General features: G+C 40.5%; 1 protein-coding gene across 5 annotated transcripts in view; it reads left to right on the forward strand.

Annotated features, from left to right (window-relative positions):
* The window catches only part of gstcd (glutathione S-transferase, C-terminal domain containing), a 165,250-nt gene extending 141,337 nt beyond the window's left edge, over window positions 1–23,913 (forward strand). For all 5 annotated transcript variants that reach the window (XM_041184177.1, XM_041184214.1, XM_041184185.1 and 2 more), the window contains 4 exons: window positions 8,776–8,909; window positions 11,333–11,363; window positions 13,921–13,990; window positions 22,632–23,913. In XM_041184177.1, coding sequence (XP_041040111.1) covers window positions 8,776–8,909; window positions 11,333–11,363; window positions 13,921–13,990; window positions 22,632–22,792 — 396 coding nt within the window. In that variant the 3' untranslated portion in view covers window positions 22,793–23,913. The remainder of the gene's footprint in view (window positions 1–8,775; window positions 8,910–11,332; window positions 11,364–13,920; window positions 13,991–22,631) is intronic.
* The last annotated feature ends 358 nt before the right edge of the window (window positions 23,914–24,271 follow it).

The following is a 24,271-nucleotide window of genomic DNA, read 5'->3' on the forward strand; positions in this document are numbered from 1 at the left end:
CCAAGCAGATACCCTATGGGGAACTGTCTCAAGGCAAACAACATCAAGACGATCAGTTCAAACAATACAAGAGCACCCTAAAAAAGAGCCTTACAAACTTCTGCATTGCAGAGTACTCTCTTGAGAAAACACAGCTCACTTCGAGGCAAGCACTGAAATTTCATTCAGCACTCTTCAAAGACAATCCGCAACATCCGATATGCCCAGAGGACAGCCAGAAGTGGCACAGCTGCAGAAGTTCCCACAAGCACATTAACAACAACATGACTTGCCAGTTTTGTGGACACCCATGCTGATCCCACATCGGAATCTTCACTCATAAGAACCCACAGAAGAAGATAAAGTCACTTACAACTTGGGCATACTTGAATAACGAGGAGTCTACCTTCTTGATTGGTAAGGGGATCAAAGGTTATGGGGAGAATGGGGTTGACAAACTTATCAGCCATGATTGAATGGCGGAGCAGACTCGATGGGCCGAATGACCTAATTTCTGCTCCTCTGTCTTATGGTCACTACACCACAGACACGTGACTAGTCAGACATCCAGATGTGGACAATTGCATTTCTGATTAGTAAGTATAAAATGAGTAATAGACACTGTCATTGGGCTTGTGACCTCAGTGCTCATATTCACACTGCGTATCCTCGTGAACTTTAATCTCTTGTGCACTTATTGGTAAGATGGTAAGAGGAAAAGCAGAGTCTGCGTGTGTTTTTGAAAGCTTCGCTCCCTTGGTTAATAAATAGTGATAGACATTTGTGAATTAAATATACACATGTGAAGTACATTTACCTGTATTGTGTGAGTATACTTAAGGGGTTTTCTACTAAAATTAGTGCGTGTGGCTAAAATGGTGCCATCATAGCCTCACATGTGGATAGTGAGCTTCTGGTCAACACTGGTTTAAGGAGACTGATTTTCTGTACAAAATGCATGTTTGTTGTTTACAATGCTTTTTAATTTGGCATAAATAGCATCTTTTAATGTTGCTATTGAACAAGAGGGAAAGATGAAACAGCAGGGTATACCCCAAGTTCAGTGCTATTATGGTCCAGCTTTAACACAGGCGTGGACACAAGTGTCATGCACAGTTAGCATCTTGTAATGTGAGCTCTGTTTGACAACGTGTTTTGAAGCCAGCATTCCAACGTTGTTCCCTTTTCTGTCATGGTAGACCTGTGAAAACAATCTGTCAGCACTATCGGTGACCCAGAACAAGGCAGAGCCTCACAGCACCCTGCATTAGTGTTTGTATAACGACAGACATTCTCAGTGGCCACAATCAGTGAGCTTGCAGGTATTATCATTTAGTCAGTCACAGTGTACATGCAATTAGGCTCAAGTGGAGGAGCAGGAACCTGGTTGGGTATTGAAATGTCATCAATGACCCCTTTGGGAAATGCAATAATGTTGTGGCAGTGCACAGTCAGTCAGAAAGGAAATGAAAGCTCTGACCAATGCTTTGGTCACTTGTTTGATACATGTATGGACAATGAATAGACAAATATTGCCAATGATCCTTATGCTAGCCTGGAAAGAGGCAAAAAATTGTTGAGAAAGGAGGTGATCATGATTGCCAGTGCAGTGGAAATTGACTCTAGATGTCCTTGAAGCAGATGGCATAGCCCAGTAGCAGTGCTATCGATTGGCCTGCACCCTACAGAGACATTATCCTCAGTTATTGCTGGGTGACAGTACCAGAGCCTGCCAAATCGATTGGTGACAGAATGCTGGTAATCCAACTCAGGTGCCTACTGATCTCCCTGGCACACCGTCTTTTGTTTTGTACCACTTTTACCATGAAATACTGTATTTGGGGTACTAATGCAAAACAAATCTTCACTGTTAACTTTACCTTGACTTACCGCCTGCTACAGGAATCTATATCCTGAGTGGCAACTAATGGTGCAAGCTCCAGTGAAAGTTTATATAGTCAGAGCTCCTCTGTTGTACAACTCTCCCAGCTTTGTAAATATTCTCATTTCCAGACTATCCATCAAATTAGCAGTTTTCAGCTATTTTAGGTTTTGTATAAACACTGACCACTGCTGTGACAGAAGAATTGCAAAATCATAGATTAAAAAACTTCATGAATCATGAAAATCTTTTTACGAAAACAAAACCTGGTTTTGCATTTGTATAATATGTTTTTTAAAGGCTAAAGCATCTCTCTCTGTTTACAAGCTCCATTGTATGTAGAGTTTCTCCTGGGTCCGCTCCAGAGATCACGATGCATCATAAGCAAGGAAAATACTGCTCTGCCTTAGTTTAGAAAGAAAGAAAGGCTTGCATTTCACTTCCACTGAACATCTCAAAGCACATTACAGCTAATGAGGTGCTTTTTGAAATGTAGTCATTGTTGTACTATAGGAAATGCGGCAACCAGTTTGTGCACAGCAAGCTCCCACAAACAACAATGTGATAATGACCATTAGATAACCTGTTTTGTGATGTTGATTGAGGGATAAATATTGGCCAGAACACTGCAAATTGCTCCCATGCACATCTTCAAAATAATGCCATACCTTTTATGTCCATCTGAGAAGGCATCTGGGGACTCATCTTAACTTCTCACCCAAAAGACAATGCCTCCGACAGTGCTGTGCCTCAGTGCTGTACTGGTGTGGCACACAAGTGCAATGCTTTATTTAAGTGTTACTTCTGTACATTTTGTGTGAGAATGTTTTAGAGCAGGCCTGAAAGGCCAACTGGAAGATTATGTGTTACTTCAAAATGGTGAAGATTCGTTGATTTTAAATTTTCATCCCATTTCCCTACCTCCCATTGCCTGCTGGGCTACAACACTGCTAATCACATCAGCTAGAGATAGCAAGGGTGATTTAGTGGCAGGATTTCAGTGACAGAGATAGACTAGGCCTCACCTGATGCGAAGGAATGAGGGAGAGAAAGAAAATCTAACACTATAAAATGAAAAAGAAATTCTGTGCAGCTATAATCAGAGTAGGAACAAAATATAACATTGAGAGTACTTGGGGGAAGAGTAAGTAAAAAGAGAACTCCATATGCCCCCATAGGTGATGTTGATATAGGCAGCCCTCTTAATATCAGCATGGCGAGTCCACTCGTGTTCTAGTCATACTGATGTGTAGTAAGCAGGAGTCAGACAGGAAAGTCAGACATTGTTTCCTAGCAGAGAATGGTGGAAATTTTCACCGGACCTCCTCTCCCATCCCCGCCCTCCAGCCCACCCCACCCCCTCCCCCAAAGTCTTGAATTCTGTGTCAATTAACATGTTCATGACTGAGATAAATCATCTTTTGTTGGGTAAGAATATCTGGGTATATGGAGCAAGGGTGGGTAAATGGAGTTGAGGTACAGGTCAGCCATGATCTGATTGAATGGCAGAACAGGCTCAAAAGGCCGAATGGATCTACTCCTGTTCCTATGTAAATCAAATCTATGCTCATCAGTTTACTGATGAAATGGGGAAAACAGCAAATACATGAGTGGCTTCTCGTCGCAAGGTTTAATAGGTGTGATTTCCTAAGCAGTTATATTTGATTGGTTTTGTTCATCTTTGACCTTTTCAACTTTCAACTCACATTCATTTTCTCCATTGCTTCAAAATAATTTTCATAAATTTGATTAAGATATTAAGTAGAAACAGAAAATGTACTGAGTAATAAAGCCTTCCCAAACTGATAGTGCCCTTAAGTATCAAAGAGAATGCAAACTGGTAACACTGTGAATTTTGATGCAGGAACACTGCCAAAAGCCTCAAAGGGTTAATCAGACGCTGCCAATCAGCCTTTTCCACCTACATGAAAATTATTACGTTGGAGTTTCAGAAGAAGAGGTTAGCAAGAAATAGAGTAGGAGCTACCTGTGATTATTCTGTTGAAAACCATCACCATGTCAAGCAATAAGTTGTTTGAGTTGGAAAAAAGGGGACATTCGTCGCGTTGTATTGATCTATATTTTTCCAATATGTACGCCAATTCCAGATTTTTCAAAAAATTACCATCATTGTTATGGCCAGCATCTATTGCCCATCATTAATTGCCCTTGAGTTTTAAAATGATGGTTAGCCGCATTTTTGATCATGATTGACTGGCTTGCCAGACCTTTTCAAAGGGAAGTTAAGAATCAACCACATTGCTGTGGACCTGGAGTCACATATAGGCCCCCAGGTAAGGATGGCAGTTTTCCTTCTCCAAGAGACATTGGTGAACCAGATGGGCTTCAGACTCACCACTCACCGATGTTAGTTTTTTAAATTCCAGATTTATTTAATTAATTGAATTTAAATTCCTCAGATGTCATGGTAGATTATTAGTCCATGAGGGTGAGAATAATTAACTCTGTATATTAATCTGCTCTCTCTCTCTCTCCCTCCCTCTCTCACAAGCACAGACACGTGCACGCACACACACACACACAGCCGCTGATATCACTGCAATGCAGCATATTAAAATTTAAAATATGCACTGCTTACTGACGGCATCTGTTGGTTAGTATAACTTAAAATCGTTCTATAAAATGATGATTAACATTGCTGTCAGACATTGTAGAAATCTTTCAGCAACTCCTTCCACATCTCCCAGTGTAAAGTCCTCCTGCTAAATTTGAATGTCCCAAAAAAAGATTGCATTCCAGTAGCAAAAGTAAAAACTATTTTGGTACTTGTTGGAAAATTCATGTAGAAATCTGGACAGGGTGGAATCTTGCTGGAAATGCAGCCTAGAAAACTTTCATCAAACATTTCTGTCTCTCTTTTTTTAATAGCATTAATTTCAAAGCTTTTACCAAAAAGGAAGACAGCTGTTCCAGATCAAATCAGTTGCCAAGCACCGGGAATATTCAACTTCACTCATTGACATCCACAGCCTGCCAGTTCTGTTGTCTTCAGTTTGGCATGTTCCAGTATTGCTCTGTATTCAGAGCCAGTGCCAGAGCAGACCTTGAACTTGCAGACAGATGGAGGAAAGGTGCTCGGGATCAGCATTCTGATATCCAGTGACCACCTGGTGCCATTTGAACTTCACGCGTGTCGAGGCCAGGTGCATTTGAAGGAATCCGTATGTGCTTACAAGCGAAAACCATGGCAAATGCTTTATCCAGGTTTATTCTGCTCCTACATGTGGTAGAAACATAATATCAGACAAATACTTAAAAATAAGCCTTTGAGCTCAAAAGTTGTGCAATCCAGTTCAGTGAACTTGGGAACCTCTTTTTTTAACCCTCAGGGGCTTGTATCCAGGCAGGCAATGAAGGCATCCAGGAGTGTCAAAGATTGGCTGAAAACATATTCTTACTATAGCGTTTTACTAAACTCCTTAAACTGCTCCATGTTCAGCATCAATGAATGTTACTCAGCTATTTAGAGAAACAGTATCTCAGTAAAAATTCTTGAATTAAACTTATGAAAGATAATGTGCACTCTCCTTCCGATATCTTTAATTTTCTCTCTCCCTCTTTAACAGTAAAATAACTCTACCTTAACTACAGTGCATTTAGATCAAAGTATCATGATGTCAGCCACTGAACCTCTGTTTCCAAAAAAGTGGAAGCAATTTTCAAAAAACCATAAACAAGATTCTGCATTCTTTGAGAATGATTAACTTTGATGAGTTGCTGGATGTGTGAACTTGTAAGCAAGTTCTCAACAATTTCATGGAACATGCCTGTTTAAAGTTTCAGGTTGAAGATAATATAATGTTATTATCTGTTGTAATCCCTGAGGAGTGTTGAATTACAACCAGCATACTTGCCTTTAGATCAGAACAGGCGTACATTGCTCAATGAATATACTTGTTGTGCGATTAGCGTAAAGCCAGGATACTGTTAAGACCTGTGAGATGTACACATTTGCTTGTTAACAGTTTGTCTATAGCTCCTCATGTCATCTGAGAAACTGTTGCAACAAGTTGGAGGAGCATTGTGCTTTCCATCAAGTGGGAGGACTAGAATTTTTACATAGAGTCCCTTTTGATAAATTCATGATTTCATTGAAGGTAGGGCTAACAACTCTGGTTCAATGTACCCCTTGAGATTTCATCACAAGACCTCTTGCATTGCCTACACTACAACAGTGACTGCACTTCAAAAGCACTTATTAGTCTGCAAAGCACTTTGGGATGCCCTGAAGTCATGAAAGATGCTATATAAGTCCAAGCCTGTCTTTCTTGGGTAGCTGCGATAAGGTGCTATAACACCGAGCTCTGAGAGTCTCGACTTCCTGAACTCAGCCAGAGTTTTGCAATAGGGAGAGCTCGAATAGTTTGAAACACCCATTCATGAATTTGAGTTGTGGAGAACTTCTTTTTGAAAACACAAAAAGGAAGGAAACAAATTTTCGTTGCCAATGAACTGGAATTCCCCGATACCAAATTGATGCCATGTTATAACATGATTCCTACAGGTCTAAGCTATAGTTTCATATTTTGAGTACTTCAATTATAGTATTATCGCAACAATTAGATCAGAACAAGTCTGTTTCCCTAATTTTAGATAGATTGGGAAATACATTCAAGAAAAGGTTTTAAGAAAAGCCGTCCTGCCTTTACATACCATCTGTGAATTTGACAGTTCTGAATCTACTGTTGAATCAGCTTCCATGCATTGGATTCACGAATTAGTTGCTCTTTTTTAAGTGTCCTCTGTGTGCGCTGCTTTATCTGGATGACATATGCACATCATTGAGTGCTTCAGCTTTTTTTGCAGTTATATCCCAGCTGTGTTAATTTACCTAGCATAATCATATTGAATCTGACAAGTGACAGCTGTCCTCAGTCTCGTTCCCATGGGTCATCCAAATGATGCATGGTGGTGGGAGTTAATTTTACATGTCAAAGATTTAAGTTCATTACCAAAAACAGCAAGAATAAGTTTCACAGTCATGTGGTAACTGACCATAAGTTGCGTGAATCAATAACATAATGCAGAAAGAACCTCCATTTATCTATCTCCTTTTCGAGTCGGGATATCCCACAGTACTTCACACAAGCTACTTTGAAGTGTAGTCACTGTAGCTGAACATGGCAGCCATTTTGCACACAGTAATGAAAAAATGACCAACTAATTGGTTTTCCTGATTGTGTTGGTTGGGGGTGGAGGGTGCAGGTGGTGGTGAGCATTGGCTAAGATACCAGGAGAACTCTCTGCTCTGTAGATTATACCTTACAAAGAATTTACAGCACAGGAGCAGGCCATTTGGCCCAACAGGTCTATGCTAGTGTTTATGCTACACGTGAACCTCCTCTCAACCTACCAACTTTGGCGAGAGCGGAGTTCAAAAAGCCACATCACTTGTGGCATACCTACAGTGTAGTTCTACTGAGACAGACAGGAAATCAGTCTTGGTCCCATCCTCTGCGGGGGGCATAGCCCGTTTGCGGTTGTTAGAGGTACCGACTGATATTAGAGCAAATAAGGTTCAGCGAGGTAACACTGTCGGCCTGAGTTATATTATGTAGCTGGTTCACTGAGAACAATGAGATTTGCCAACCTTAGGCACACTTGGGTATTTTGCCAGCAGCTGGAGTAATTATCTACCTCCTGAGGGAGGATGAAGAGGCATCTAAAACATTTACTTGGGCTGGTGTTGTTGGTAGCTTGGCCAGTGACTTCCTAGTGTTGCTTTTCTTGCAGCCCTTGGCTGGTTGGCACCCAACAGTGGCAAAAGAACCTGTGAGGTATATCCCAAACACATGATTTCTCGCTGCCCCCAGATAAATTGTAGTGGTCAGGGGCAAAGGTATTCACGCTAGTTCAGATTTGAATGAGGATATATCGAGCCTCGGGGTCACTTGTTCACTGCAATAGTTTTAGAATGAAGATAAGATGTGGAAAGTGTCCAAGACGAGCCACATCATCAATACAAGGCATTAAACACTCATTACTAGACTATCTTATGCTCTCTTGGCAATTGGTTACATAGTTGCTTGGGTGGTACTCAATGTGGAAAAGAACAGAAAATTGATGTTTTGTAGTTTTATGGTAATCAGTGATTAACTTAAAATGGAGCAATAAGAAGTATCTTTAATTAGATCAGAAATGCTGCGTACACTCCATAAAGTTTAAAGAGTTTGAGTAAGTGAACTTCATGGTATAGCACAGTCACAAAGACCAGGAAGGCCTCTGGATCAACACCGGGTGAATGCTAAGCCAGCAGATCTCACTGGACTGTAGTAGAGTTGGCTTCAGTTTCAATCAAGTAGAGAAGGAGAATTCAATCAGGCATTCTGCTGCCAATCGCTGCTCATTGACTGGAAAGCATACATATGGGCATTATAATTGGCTATAATGCTGTCTATGAAAGAAAAAGAAAGACTTGCATTTGTGTAGTGTTTTTCATGAGCATTGGAAGTTTCAAAGCGCATTACAGCCGATGAAGTACTTTTGAAGTGTATTCGCTGTTGAAATGTAGAAAATGCGGCAGCCAATTTGCACACAGCAAGCTTCCTCAAACAACAATATGATTAGATGATCTGTTTTTGTGATATTGAACCAAGGATAAATATTGGCCAGGGCACTAGGGATAACTCCCCTGCTTTTTTTTGAAATTGGGTAGATGTAAGATATCCATGACACAATCAGGCTGATGATTTGAATGACTTATCCAAAAAACGGCACCTCTGACAGAGCAGCACTTTCTTCATGCTGCATTGGAGTCTCAGACCTTGAATTTTGTGCCTGAGTTCTGGAGTGGGACTTGAACCCGGAACTTGTGACTCAGGTGATAGTGCTACCAACTGAGCCCTGGCTGACACTCTGTGGCTATTTCCTTAACTGCCTCTTTTCCTTTGCAGGTAGCACTTCATGCATGTGGGGTAGCAACGGATATGGTGATTGATCGTTGCATTAAGGCACTAGCAGCCTTTGTTATCTCTCCATGCTGTTACGGCTTCATACAGAACACGATCAAGCCCACGTTCCCCAGAAGGTAGGGCCTGACCCTTTTCTGGGCAAGTAATGTAGCCTCCTGATTTTCATTTTCATGCTTTGGCCAGCACTTCCCACTGGGATTTGTCTCTGTGTATGTGTGAGTCATTTGGGCAGCTTTTTTGAATAACCAGTGATTCAAATTATAATTTTACTGCATTGTTAATTTAAAAGCTTTGTTTGTACACAGATCCCTGAATGTTCTGCCTAGTTGGCTATTATAATTTGCTATCGAGTCCTTTTCTCCACTTTCCCAGCCACCTGCTGGTTTAAACATAAACAATACTTGGAGTTATCATTAAATGAAATATTGATGTCCAAAAGTAATTTATTCTGTTTTATCACATAAAACTATATCCCTTATCCATTCACATCTTCATTTTGGCTGCTGCCCTGGACCAAGGTGATTATTTCTTTTTTTCTTTCTGTTCTTTTAACCCTTTGGACCCTTCTCTCGTTTCTCCACACCCCCCGCCCCCCCACCGCCCCCTTCTTGTTATCCAGTCATGCCTCTTTTCATTTCTTCCCTCTTTGGGGTACTTGGCCCTCCTAAATCCTAACTCTTCAATGTTCCTCGACCGACCTACTCTCTTGCTGAATCTCCTACAAATCTCTGAGAAATCTGTGCTCCTCCAGTTCTGGCCTTTTATACACTCCTGACTTCCTTCACCCTGCCATTGGCAGCCATGCCTTCAGCCATCTAGGCCCTAAGCTCTCGGAATTCCCTCCATCTCTCCACCTTGCCAGCTCCTTCTCCTCCTTTAAGATGCTCTTTAAAGCTCATCTCTTTAACCAGGTGTTTGGTTGCTCATCCTAATGTCTACTGATTTCACTCACTGTCAGTAATTACGCACCTGTGAAACAACTTGAGATGATGTTAAAGGTGCTGTAAAAATGCACCTTTTTGTTGATTTCCTTTAATTATGTTACTGTAGTAACAATAAGTACAGGTAAATGTATTTATGTGAAGAGGCCTTCTCCAGACCTTTTTATTCTGTAGCTCTGCAAAGCCTGAGCCAAAAAGATGTTTTTACACTGGATGAGTCAAGAAGGGGGTGACTTTAGTCAGAGCTAATGTACAATAATAATAACATTTCCTGCAAACTGTTGAAAGCAGATATAACTGCTTGTCAAATCACTTGATTTAAAAATTGTAGTGCTCTAAACTTTTAGTTTTAAGAAAAACAGTTTGAGATTTTGAAATATTTTTGGCCAGCCTCAGAAACTAGCCTTCTGTACTCTTAAGGGTTTCTGTGGAAATCATTTGTGTTCTGTTGAGAGGGCAGTTTACAGCTAATTGTGCATTGTATTCTAACAATGTAAGAACAGTGTTTGTGAGTGTTAAGGAGTGCCGTCATGATTTATAAACACATTCAAAACCTCCTGCCCACCCCCTCACTTTAATGGAATGACTAGAGGATCAAACTGTGGTTCCTACTTAAAGAGATAAATGCCTGCACTTACAAAAGCCATGGTACATTCTAAACCATATACAGTTATAAATATTTACCACAAATCAAAAGCACCCATTAAACAGTGAAGCAAATTGCAATTCAAAACCAAATACAAAATTCTTCATCACATTTGACATTTTCAAAGTTTGGTTTTGTTTGTGTAACACAGTTTATATTATGTTTACAATACCACGTGTCGCAAGGGTGAGAGAAAAAGTCTTCGGCCTCCAGCTTAACTGAATGTTGGTACTAACTGGAAAATCACCATACTGAAAATGCTTGTTGGCTAGTTGAACATTATCTTCTGCCAATATCAATGTTAGTGTATCACTATGGGGTGCACCTCAGTGATGGATATAGATTGCAGATGCTGTGAATCAGCCATTGTGCAAAGTCTCTATCCTGTTTTGGTCCAATTATGCTCTGCGAGAACCCTGCAATGTTTCTTTAAATTAAAGACATTAACAAATTCCAGTTGTTGTACCTGTAGTTCTCTGCTCGCAAGGGAAGGGAAGGGAAGGGGAGAGGCTTGTTCCCAGGCTGTTGGTATGGTGGAGCTGATTCAGGATAGGTGGCGAGAAGTTGGGAGGAGATCAGCCATCCACCCATCAACTGTTTGATGTGATTGGCTCAGCTTTAGAACTTGTGCGCTGTCAAAATGTTGTTAAAATAATTTTGTAACACTTTATTTTAAAATTTTGATGGATGCCTGTTTGCAGAATAGTTTGTTTTGCACAGCAACATGCATATCTGAAGTACATAAAGATATACAAGTTTGCACATTCATGTACAATATAGATATGCTTATATGAACACAAACATACCTGCATAGATGCATTCTTATAGATATATACATGACTGGCCATTGCTGCTAGATTATGCACAAGAATCAGTGAAGTGAGTGCCAATGTTGCGTTAAATGTTTGGATCAGATGTAAGAATTAATTATTATTATACTCTTTTTTTATAGCCAAAAGTTCAAGAGCGTTTTGTCATATAAGGTACGTATCATTTGCCCATAGATTTGCACATTATTGGCGAGTAAAACATGCTTGCAGACTCTGGTGGCCCCGCCAACCTTGTGGTGGATGGATCACCGACAAACAAAATGATGTAACTGCAGTTGTTAAAAAGGATTTTTGAGATTGACTGATACATAATCCATTCAGTAATACAGGCAGTCTGGTGGTTTAGACATCATTGTTTTCTGTGAGTGTTACTTTAGCTACTAACATTATCCTTTAAAATCATTGGTTAGTATAACTTTGCATTGATTTAGAATATTGCATCGTCATATTTTTTGCTTTTAACATTACAACAGTGATGACACTTCCAAAGTACTTCATTAGCTTTAAAACGTTTTGGGACATCTTAAAATCATGATAGTCACCTCATAGCTGCAAGTTCTTCCTGTTTTTTAAATTGAAAAGGCCCATGTGGCAGGACACCAACAGCTTGAAAAGAGGAAAGAAGGTGAAATAAGTCAACAAGCCATGGTTAGAGCATAAGACTTAAAGTTTATCAATTTTAGGAAGAAGAGAAAATAAAGGAAGATTTGAGATTCTGGGAAAGACAAGGCATTATAGCACATCGGGTTATCTTTCGCTGTCACTTTTTCTAAAGCTCTGGAAATAAAAATCTTTTTTACTCAGATATAGTCAGTTTCTATTGTCACATTCTGGCTCTTGTTTTTTTTTTAATATATTAATTTATCAACCATATTCACCATTTATCATTCTCTTACAATAGAGAAATCATACTTTATAGAAATTTCTGAAGAAATGTAATATTTCTATTTTTGGTTGACAAAGTCTACTTTGCTTGTGAAGTGAGTTCAGTAGGTTCTCATACACCTTAAGGAGCCTTAGTGTATTGAATTGTCTTCATCTATTGAAAGAAAGGCAAATCTAGACATTCTGAAGATAAGGCAAGAACTGTTGAACCAAAGTACTTCAAGGCATAATCTTATGGAATCAGTGATAAGTGGCTTCAATGGATTAAGAATTGGCTGTATTCCTGTAGGCAGAAAATTGTCATTAATTGTTGTGAACCTGCTTGGAGGCCATTTACCAGCTGTGCCCCAGAGGGATTGGTGTTGGGGGACCAGTGCTTTTTATAATTTTCATCAAGAGGGAAATGGTTTGCAAGTTGGCATGTGATAGAAGAATTTTTGCAAGAGTTTGAACTATGCATATAGATTAAAATACAATGGGGGAATGGGCAAAACTTTGTCAAACGTTATTTAACCTAGCTAAGTGCAGTGTTATGCATTTGGGTAGGAGCAACATGAAGTATTACCTGGAAAAACTCAGCAGGTCTGGCAGCATCGGCGGAGAAGAAAAGAGTTGACGTTTTGAGTCCTCATGACCCTTCAACAGAACTAGGTGAATCCAAGGAAGGGGTGAAATGGGGATCCAGAATCGGTATGTGGATAGAGAATCTGAAGAAGGCAGCTTTTCAGCCTATCCAGAGGATCGAAATCCTTAAAACGCTATGATACCCCGAATATATTTCCACCTGATCCTCGTATTTCACCCCTTCCTTGGATTCACCTAGTTCTGTTGAAGGGTCATGAGGATTCGAAACGTCAACTCTTTTCTTCTCTGCCGATGCTGCCAGACCTGCTGAGTTTTTCCAGGTAATTCTGTTTTTGTTTTGGATTTCCAGCATCCGCAGTTTTTTGTTTTTATTTTTAGCAACATGAAGTATACTTGTCATTTACCATGAGCACAACTGAAAGCGGTTGAGAGAAAAGAGATTTTGATATTTAGTTCATAGTGCCTTTAGAGATTTATGATCACTGGTGAGAAGCCATAGGCAAAACAAATAGGTTATTGGGTTGTATTAACAGCATCAATCAATATATGAAAAATAAAAAAAATTAACATTCTCTTTTAATGTATTCAATTCTTTTGAAGTTAAATTTACAAACAAACCAAATTTTAACAGTGCTGTATCCAAAATGCAAATAAAATAATGATGCAAGTGTGAAGCTAAAGAGGATTCACTTGAATTCACCAGCAACAATAACATCCTTGTGTCTGTGCAGTTTTATTTAATTTGGAGGTGCAGACGGACGGATGTTAAAGTAGCTTATTTAAATTGCAGAAAACCCTGCTGTTGCATTGATCCAGCCATTAGTAATTTAAGTCAATGAGTGCACTGGTTTAGGTTCAATACACTGTCTGCTTCTTTGATTAGAATTTAGACAGGCCAAATTTCATGACTATGTACTTGAATAATTTTTTAAAATTAACATTGAAACTGATTATAATTTTTAACCTCGAGACATGTAACATTACAAGACAGGATGTTGTATTCTGGGTTTCCTAGATGGCTGTGGTTTTACTGGATTGCTGTCCCATTCAAACTGAATTGCTGTCCAAATTCCCACTGCTATTCAGATAACGAATCATCCTGTCTGCTTTTATTTTTAATTTAGTTTTGCACTCGTGTGTTTTCTTTGAAGTCTTTAAGCAGCCATACATTGACAATTAAGTAAGATTCACCTTGGTACATGCTGACAAAATCTCTGTCATTGATCTTTTTTTGTTCCAGGAACACATGGTTCTGTGCAGGTTTGCGGATCAGACAGCTGTTCAACTCCCTCCAGAGCGCAGGATAATTGGTACGAGGACTGACATACAGCTGGTTCTAACCTATATAGCATTGTTGAAGGAGATGGATTAATGTATTTCCTGTGGCTAGAACTGGTTGCTTCATCAATGTAAAACCAATGTCCTGTGTAGTAGAGACCAGTAATTTCTGTGTAGCAGCAACTCATCCTCTTGAGGACACCAAGCTTAATTTTAAAATGATGTTTTTAGAATCAAAGAATCTTACAGCACAGAAGGAGGCCATTTGACCCATCGTGCCTGCATTGGCTCTATGAAAGAGTTACTCAGTTATTCGCAGTCCCCCTACTCTTTCCCCATAACTCTGCAATTTCTTTCTTAACTCTGCAATTTTTTTCTTTTTAACATATAACTCCAATTCCCTTTTGAAAGTCACTATTAAATCTGCTTAACTACCCTTTCATGCAGATCATAACAACTCGCTGCTTAAAAGAAATTCTTCTTGTTTCCCCCCAGCCCCCCATACTTTCTTTCGCCAATTATCTTAAATCTGTGTTCTCTGCTTATTGACCTACTGGCTAGTGGAAATAGTTTCTCACTATCTACTTTAGCAGCCATGCATAATTTCAATCATTATTAAATTTCAATGTAACCTTCCCTATTTGAAAACAAAGCAACTAACTATCTCGTCCAATTTCCACTGCATTTACAAGTGGTGTGATTTTCAGGAAGAACTGAATTCTGGCCACCAGAGTTCCTATCTGAAGCCGGTGGGAATCTCATGAACGAATGCAAACAGATGTCCAGTTATGTCATTTAGATTCTGATCCCATTTTCTACTCTTGCCACCTGACTACCACGTGTTCCTACTCTTGTCAACAAACCATGGTCACTACAGGTCAGGAGATAACCAATTTCACCAATATTTGAAGAGATCCTCAGCTTCTCTCAGGTAAAGCTGAGCTTTTAAAGACACTTTTCTTGCAGTTGGTTTTCTCCCCCTCAATGGATTCAAAATTGTTTGTAGTTACTGTTGTAGGTTCTACACTAATGCTGCCTACTGATTCACAGTCTTACTTTCCCTCTCTGCCAGACTGAAAATTCAGCTCCTCTTTAAGCTGCTGCACAAGGCTCTTAAGAAGTGAAAGCACCTTCTGATTTCTTACCTCCAAACCAGAGAGCTGCCTGCGGAGAACATGCCTCATGCTGGCAGCTCTCTCACCGTACATTAGTGAGGGGGCAACCTAGGAAATGGCACCGCACTGGGTGATTGATATTCTTGGCTCACTCACCTCCCATCCGTATATTGCTCGGACATGGAAAACGGCCCCTATCTTTTTACGTCTTGAGGATTTTGGTTACATCTTCTATTTACATATTTGCTGGTAGAAACCTTACTTTCTCTCAGTGCATTGATGGAAAGGTGCTTGTATCTTTTTTTGCAAGGTTAAAATCATAGAATAGTACAGCACAGAAAGAAGCCGTTTGGCCCATTGCACTTATGTCTGTTAACCCTTTGGCTGGTCCAAGGTGAAGCTTTATTGTGGTGAGTAAAGGAGCTGAAACCTAAACCTAATGAACTGAAAATAAGGACTAATTTAATGGGACCACAAGTTTGTAGTGATGAGACTATTAGGCGTGGCACACTTACCCACTTCAACGATCAGTTGCTGCTAAGATCTAACTAAGTTCCCTCTTCTCTGCGCCAGCAATGTGTCAGTATCAATTTCTCTCTGCCCTAAAGCTTGTTTTTATAACCTAATCACAGAGGAGCGTCCTGTGTTGTAACAATGGACTCTAAAACCCTTATGAATCAAGTTGCAATGTGAACTCACACTCACTAGGAAAAGGATTTCACTCAGTATCTTCATAGAAAGGAGGTACAGAGAAAACTTCCATCTCTCATTCAAGACTTGATTGGAAAGCAAATGCCAGAGGGGGAAAAGGCTTTTCTGATTCACTTTTCCAAGCAGTCTCTTACCAGATTATCATTCTAAAACTTGCCTCTGGTGGACAACATAATCCAAGGTCCTGAGCCAAGAATGGTAAAATGCAGGTTTGTACTTGTGACTCTCCATATGGCAAGAAACTAATCTCAGCAATACCAACATGGGAGCTGCAAATAAGCACCAACTACTTGAGGAAGAGTCAGAGGCTGAGGTCAGCACAGGCTGATTCACCATTTGCTTAGCAACCTGCTCAAGAGCACCACGGTCAGAGACCTGAAAGCAGATTACATGACGGCCCTTTGAGATACAGAAAGATCCATGATCTAGGAGAGCCTGGAAAGGATGCTAAGCTAAATACCTTAAAAAAAAAATAGATGCTAACATGAACTTGATAGTACAAGGTCAAGGAGACGCAGATTTAAAGGGCTGAATAATACGGTGGGGGAGTGGGCAGATGGCATGACCCCCCAGAAACCATGTCGGCGTCAAGCTGGCAGACTCCACGCTGAGCAGCCCCGCAGCAAAAAAGCGTTGCGGTGCTCATTAACCAGGGCTGAACGGGGAGGCGGAAGCCCCACCCTCTGGAGCTGCCAGCCAATCCGATTGGACAACAACTTCATCAGTCTCAGCAGTGCCGGGAAGACATCAGTGGCAGCTGCTGGGACTGCAGCTGAAGTGACGAGCCCAAGGCCTTGGAGCCTTGGAGCAGTTAACAAGACCATAAGACATAGCAGCAGAAATTAGGCCATTCGGCCCATCAAGTCTGCTCCACCATTCAATCATGGCTGATAAGTTTCTCAACCCCATTCTCCCGCCCTTTCCCCATAACCTTTGATCCCCTTACCAATCAAGAACCTGTCTATCTCAGTCTTAAATACACTCAATGACTTGGCCTCCACAGCCTTCTGTGGCAATGAATTCCATAGACTCACCACTCTCTGGCTAAAGAAGTTTCTCCGCATCTCTGTTCTAAAAGGTGTTCCCTTTCCTCTGAGGCTGTGCCCTCGGATCCTAGTCTCTCCTACTAATGGAAACATCTTCCCCATGTCCACTCTATCCAGGCCTTTCAGTATTCTGTAAGTTTCAATCAATCCCCCCTCATCCTTCTAAACTCCATTCAGTATAGACCCAGAGTCCTCAAACGTTCCTCATATGTTAAGCCTTTCATTCCTGGGATCATTCTTGTGAACCTCCTCTGGACCCTCTCCAGGGCCAGCACATTTTTCCTGAGATATGGGGCCCAAAATTGCTCACAATATTCTAAATGTGGTCTGACCAGAGCCTTATAAAGCTTCAGCAGCACATCCCTGCTTTTATACTCTAGTCCTCTTGAAATAAATGTCAACATTGCATTTGCCTTCCTAACTACTGACTCAACCTGCAAGTTAACCTTAAGAGAATCCTGGACTAAGACTTCCAAGTCCCTTTGCACTCCAGATTTCTGAATTCTCTTCCCATTTAGAAAATAGTCTATGCCTCTATTCTTCCTACCAAAGTGCATGACCTCACACTTCCCCACGTTGTATTCCATCTGCCACTTCTTTGCCCATTCTTCTAACCTGTCCAAATCCTTCTGCAGCCTCCCCGCCTCCTCAATACGACCTGTTCCACCACCTATCTTTGTATCATCTGCAAACTTAGCCAGGATGCCCTCAGTTCCTTCATCTAGATCATTAATGTATAAAGTGAAAAGTTGTCGTCCCAATACTGACCCCTGCGGAACTCCACTAGTCACCGGCTGCCATCCTGAGAAGGACCCCCTTATCACCACTCTCTGCCTCCTGCCAGACAGCCAATCTTTTATCTATGCTATTACCTTGCCTCTAACACCATGGGCTGTTATCTTACTGAGCAACCTCCTGTGCGGCACCTTGTCAAAGGCCTTCTGGAAGGCCGACTTGTCCAACCTATTCGTTACCTCCTCAAAGAATTCTAACAGATTTATCAGGCATGACCTCCCGTTGATGAAACCATGCTGACTTTGTCCTATTTTATCATGCACTTCCAAGTATTCTGAAATCTCATCCTTAATAATGGACTCTAAAATCTTACCAACAACCGAGGTCAGGCTAATCGGCCTGTAATTTCCTGTCTTTTGCCTCACTCCCTTCTTAAACAGGGGGGGTTACATTAGCTATTTTCCAGTCCTCTGGGACCCTCCCTGACTCCAGTGGTTCCTGAAAGATCACCACTAACGCCTCCACTATCTCTTCAGCTATCTCCTTCAGAACTCTGGAGTGTAATCCATCTGGTCCAAGTGATTTATCCACCTTCAGACCTTTCAGTTTTCCTAGCACCTTCTCCTTGGTAATGGTCGTCATACTCACCTCTGCCCCCTGACTCTTGAACTTTGGGGATGTTACTTGTGTCTTCCACCGTGAAGACTGATGCAAAGTACCTATTCAGTTCCTCCGCCATTTCTTTGTTCCCCACTACTATTTCTCCAGCATCATTTTCCAGCGGCCCAATGTCCACTGTTGCCTCTCTCTTACCCTTTATATATCCAAAAAAATCCTTGCAATCTTCTTTTATATTACTGGCTAGTTTACCCTCGTATTTAATCTTCTCTCTCCTTATTTATTTTTTAGTTGTCCTCTGTTGGTCTTTGTAGGCTTCCCAATTCCCTGGTTTCCCACTGCTCTTTGCCGCATTGTATGCTTTCTCTTTAGCTTTTATGCTGTCCCTGACTTCCCTTGTCAGCCATGGTTGCCTCGTTCTCCCTTTAGTATGCTTCTTCTTCCTAGGGATGAATTTTTGCTGTCTCCCCCAGATTACTCCCAGAGACTCCTGTCATTGCTGTTCCACTGTCTTTCCTGCTAGGCTCATCTCCCAGTCAATTCTGGCCAGCTCCTCCCTCATGCCTCTGTAGTTGCCTTTATTCAACTGTAATACCGTTACATCTGATTCTATCAGATGTTAATTCCAGGATCTTAGGCCGGGAGGCTTAGGGACTGGGGCAATGGGGGTTTTAAAAGTGAGGGAGCAGGTAGGAATAAAGGAGGATGTTCTGTCTAAGGGGGTCGCCCTACAATCAGCAAAGGGCACCCTCTGAAGAACAACCCTCCACCCCCCCCCCCCCAACTCCTTCTTTCCTGCCCCTTAACCATTCGAGGTTAAAAGTCAGGCTTCCCGCTCCTGCCCTGCTGCCCACGCCAAACATATTAAGGCCTGGGCAATGTACTATTAGGATCAGTAGGCTTGATAATAAGCCTAATTGACCCTTAATTGGTCATTTTAATATAATGGGCAGGCGGCCAATTTTGGCATCTGCCTGCCTACTGTATTACGGATACGAGCTCTGGGATGAGCAGGAAGGTGGTGGGATGGGTGCCCACCCCACTTTACATGCCCCACCTGTGGGAAGTGTAAAATTCAGCCCAAGGTTTTGGGCAAGAGGTGCAAGGGGAATGTGAAGAAGAACTTTTTTACACAGCAAATGGTAATGACCTGGAATTCACTGCCTACTATGGTAATAGAAGCAGAGACGATCAATTATTTCAAAAGGAAATTGGATGGGCATTTGAAAGAAATAAACTTGCACGACTACAGGGATAAGGCAGGGGAATGGGACTGGCTGGATTGCTCTGTGGAGAGCTGGCATAGACTTGATGAACTGAATGGTCTCCTTCTGTGTCATAAATGACTCTTTGACTCTTTAAGACAGTAATTCCATTTAATGTAGTGAGCTCATCGTGATTGAAATGTATAATTTCCCATGAATGCTTGGTTCATATTGGGGTCAAAGTGAATTCTAAAGTGCAGTGAAAGCAAGAGATTATTAGCTAGAATGATCTTCAAGCCACATGGGAAAATTGCTTCAATACACATAATGAGCGGTTGTCAATTTCAGGAATAGCTGGTTAATTACCACCAGGTTGGTGCTTATAATGTCAAATAATAAATAGCAGTGTCTTTTTACTGACTTGGATTATTAAGTATACAGTGGTTAGATGACAGCAAGATTAATGTACAAGTATTTTAGCTATTCAGTCTACTTGCCATCTTGAGACAGGTATGTGTTAGCGATAGTCCACACGTATTTAATTTGATAATGTGGTTAGTAGTACATTTTAAATAATTTAATGGAATGCCCTGAATGTAATTTGAACACTTAAATTCTATTAATTACTCACTAGATAGGCTTATACACAGGGCTTTTGACAGGCAATTAGCATTTGTAAAATGGAAAATAATCCTCCTTGTAATTATCTAAGAAAATTGTTTCAGAAAATGTCAATCCCAGAGACTAGTAGTGCGTGTTGCCTATTGAAGGAAGTTGATCTTAAGTAGCTCTTCTTCAATGATAATGCACAGCACCTTTTGAAGGTTCTTTGTTTTATAAACAAGGGAAAGAGAGAGGACGTGTTCTGTAGGCCCCATTCATTTGCTCAAGTGGATATAAGAGATCCCAGAGCATAATTCGAAGAAGTCTGCCCAATGCCATTGGCAACCTGCCAAATCTCCTTCATCAGCACCTTCCAAACTGCCAACATCTACCACTTAGAAGGACAAGGGCAGCGGACACATGAGAATACCACCACCCACAAGTTCCCCTCCAAGTCACACGCCAACCTGATTTGGAACTATATCACCATTCCTTCGCTATCGCTGGGTCTAAAACCTGGAACTTCCTAACCTGCACCGCACGATCTGCAGTGGTTCAAGAGAGATGGCATAACTCCACCTCCTCACGAGCAATTACGGATGAGTAACAAATACTGGCCTTGCCGGTGATGCTCACATCTCATGAAAGAATTTTTAAAAAAACCTTCACCACCAGCAACAGAAATAGATTAAACAGTCATTTATCTCAGTGCTATTTCTGGGATTTTGCTGTATGAAAATTGGTTGTTGTGTCTACTTATAAATAGAATTAGCCACACTTAGAAAAGAAATCGTTGACTTTGATGCTTTGGAACATCATGAGGAATACACCATATAAATGACAATGCTTACTTTTAACGTATCTAATGTTTGAAACATTAAAACCAGTGTCAGTGGACTGAGTGATGCAGTCTTTGTAAATTTTTAGATTTTTTTCATTTATATCGAATCTGCAATGCTGCTTGAAAGTAATGCACTGAGGAAAATGTAAAATTGGTTTGAAGCTAATTCAGAACTAAGGAGAAAAAAGCTTTTACTTTTTGTTAAGACTCTCAATCAGGTTTGCAAGCCACAACGATCCACATTAATGGGAATTAATGTAATGGGTAGTATTACCTAGAAAGGAGAATGTGAGTGTTCTTTGAGGTGAGGTTAAAGATATGTCACTGGGGAAGAGTACACAGAGCTTCATTGTGTGTCAGAATTTTGCCACACTTGACCTGAGAGTCATTGATGCCAAATGCAAAGCAAAAGTGATCATGTGTTACAAAAATGCTTATATAAAGTTCTCAGTGGTTCCAATAGGTCTGACAACTCAGTGTGACTGAATGTGGCATGGAGCAAACTACAAATGTCAAAAGTTCTCGTTAGCATATAAAAAAAATCACAAAACTTTAAAGCATTGGCGAAACAATAATGAGAGCATTCAGCTAGAGTGCATCATGTGAAGTGGTTTGATGTCAGGCTTGAACTCTTGCAGGACAAAAATAGTGCATATCTAACTTGTTTCCTTGCATAACCTGCGTGGGCATTGAATAGGAAAGCTTTTCCCACGTTCCACGTTACTGCCAATTTGTGCTGTCTAAAATTTGTTATCCACTTGTATTCTCTGTGAAATATGGTTCAAAGTAAAAGTCTAAGCTTTAAAATAAACAATATTGCTTCCTGTTGTTGCCAAGATACAGTATACAGATACAGAATGATAAACTCGTAGATTCTTGGCTGCAACTCCATTCTTTAAATTCAGTTTCAGGATGTGAGTGTCATGGGCAAGGCTGGCATTTATTGCCCCTGCCTAGTCACCCTGGTTTGACGCAACTCTGTGGTTTGCTAGGCCACTTAAAGAGGTTAATTAAGAGTTAACTATATTGGTATGGGACTGAAGTGACACATAGGCCCAGACTGGGAAGACAGCAGCAGGTTTGCTTTCTGAAGGACATTAGGACCCAGTTGGGTCTCTACTACAATCCGACAGTTTGATAATAAGGGAGCACTTCATCCCATGAACTCATAATAATGCATAATGTCCAACATTAGATGTGATTCCATAATTGGACAGCACTTGAAAAACAATCCTGATTGTGCTAAAAATTACAAAAAACAACTTAAGCCTATCAGTTGCGACTCTCAGTGTGGCTCACTTATGCATGCTAGAAGCTGCATATATTCACAAACAGAGCCCTGTCCTTTGCAGGCAGAAGGAGCATATCCACACATAACGCCTTTTTCAACTAAACTAAAGCTTTGGGGGCAGCCAATTCCTGATTCATTCCCCATGGCCAATACCTTGACCAATCAGAGTCAACATGCCCGGTTTGAATTTAAACAAAAGCTTGGCAGTTAACTGTTCCCTGGTGCATTCTTTATGGCAATGCCTCTACCAATCAGAGCCCACTTGCCAACCAATCAGCACTCTCTTCTCATGCAGTATAAATTGGTGCTCCCCTTACTATTGACATTCTTGTGCACTGTCCTGATCAGTGCAAGATGAAAAGCTTCGACAGCATGTCTTTTCTCAGCAATACTCAAGTCCTGTCCCACCAAACAACTATTAATAAAGTTTGTGCTTTGTGTTGTCTTTATTTTTGGATCTCGCTAATATGTGGTTGCTAACAACACTACAATTGGGAATTTTTTTCAGGGAAGAAGTGCATGGGACTGGTAGATCTGGATCGAGCCTGTTCAGCAGAGGAATGTGGATACACGGTCTATGTGACATCCATGGAGCCAGACAGTTGTTCCCCAAAAAACAACCTGATAGTGGGGAGTTCCTCAGGTCATTGCCTCGGTGTAACTGCATGATGTCACATACCCAGCAATCAAAGCACTAGGACAACAAGAGAGCCAAGTTGTTTCACTGTGATCTGCTTGTCATCAGACCACCTCTCTAAATTATCTTGTTCAGTAGCATACTGAGGCTTTGTGTAGTCGATATCCTGCAAAGCATCCCTAATCCAACAACTTCTTGTGCCCAATGACTTTTGCTTAATGGAATGAGATCCTCACACTTTTCTTGAATGACTTAGATGGAAAGTTCAGTTCTTGATTAATACAACAAACCTCCAGCACAGTTCGACCTTTTTTTAGCAAATAGCAGTTATCCATGTACTTCATACACGTGCCAATCCTACCTTTGTGTTTAATTATGTTCTACTGAAAATGAAAGTCACTGAACCATCTATGTGTAATTGGACTGTACCAGGAAAGAAATATTTAGCTAACTTTTCCCCTTTTACTTCATGTCACAAAGCAAGTCTACTTGGATTGTAAAATTCACACCGTTCTGGCTTATTTAAAATGGAGCCAGGAAGTATTACCTCCTGCAACGTGAAAAACTGACATTGTACTTGACAAAGTCACTGTTGATGTATTATTGTGGCAAAATTTCTGTTTTCTTGATAAACTGCATTCTTGATGCCTCCAAATAATTCAACAAAATTTATACCGATCTCAGTATTTCATCCTCTGCAACCAACACAAAATAATGCCAAAGGTGGAATTGTCCAATTGGCTGAAAAAAAAATGTTACAGGTCTCACTACTGGAGATGAAATGATTAATTTATTTATTTTAAAGAAAAAGACTTAAATCCCTTCCCTCCTAATCTTTCTCAACTTCTAACCCCCACGTATCATTCTCCCTCTTAACGTTTGTAAAACCACTGTTTATGTTGCTGCTTCCTCAGTCATCAGGATGTTCAAGACATGTCCTGCATGAGTAAGCAAGACCTACCTTACGCATGTGATTTTGAATAATGGGTTGTCCTGTGGCTTAAAGCCATGGGTTATAGTTTAATCTTCTACATGTATTTCCAGCAGTTGTCTAGTTTATTTTAGGTTTCCAGCATTCTGACATAACTTTTTATCCTTCTCTTTTATATAGTCATTTTCTTACACGAGTATTAAATTTCATATGACAAAATCATTTTCTGGATATAGCTTTTTAATTGATTTCTAAAATCAGAATAAATAAGCAGGACGTAATGGCATTTTTAGCCAATGCTGGTCAGGAGAAATTAATATAGGATTCAGTACTCAATGGAGTTCTTATAATTGGATTTTTCTATGATTATTCTGATATTGTGGTACTAATAGGAATTTTATTAAAAGCCAACACCTTAAGTGTGGTTGATAACCTGAATGTTTCATAAGGTTATATCATTTCTTCCTTATTAAGAAAAAACACATCAGTCATCAGTATTATTTGTTTCACCTTTATTTTTTGAACGATTGCTACCTAGAAAGTTCTAACAACCAGGTTAAACATTTTGATTCAAGTCATT

The sequence above is a fragment of the Carcharodon carcharias genome, chromosome 1, assembly GCF_017639515.1.
Source record: "Carcharodon carcharias isolate sCarCar2 chromosome 1, sCarCar2.pri, whole genome shotgun sequence".
Lineage (NCBI taxonomy): Eukaryota > Metazoa > Chordata > Chondrichthyes > Lamniformes > Lamnidae > Carcharodon > Carcharodon carcharias.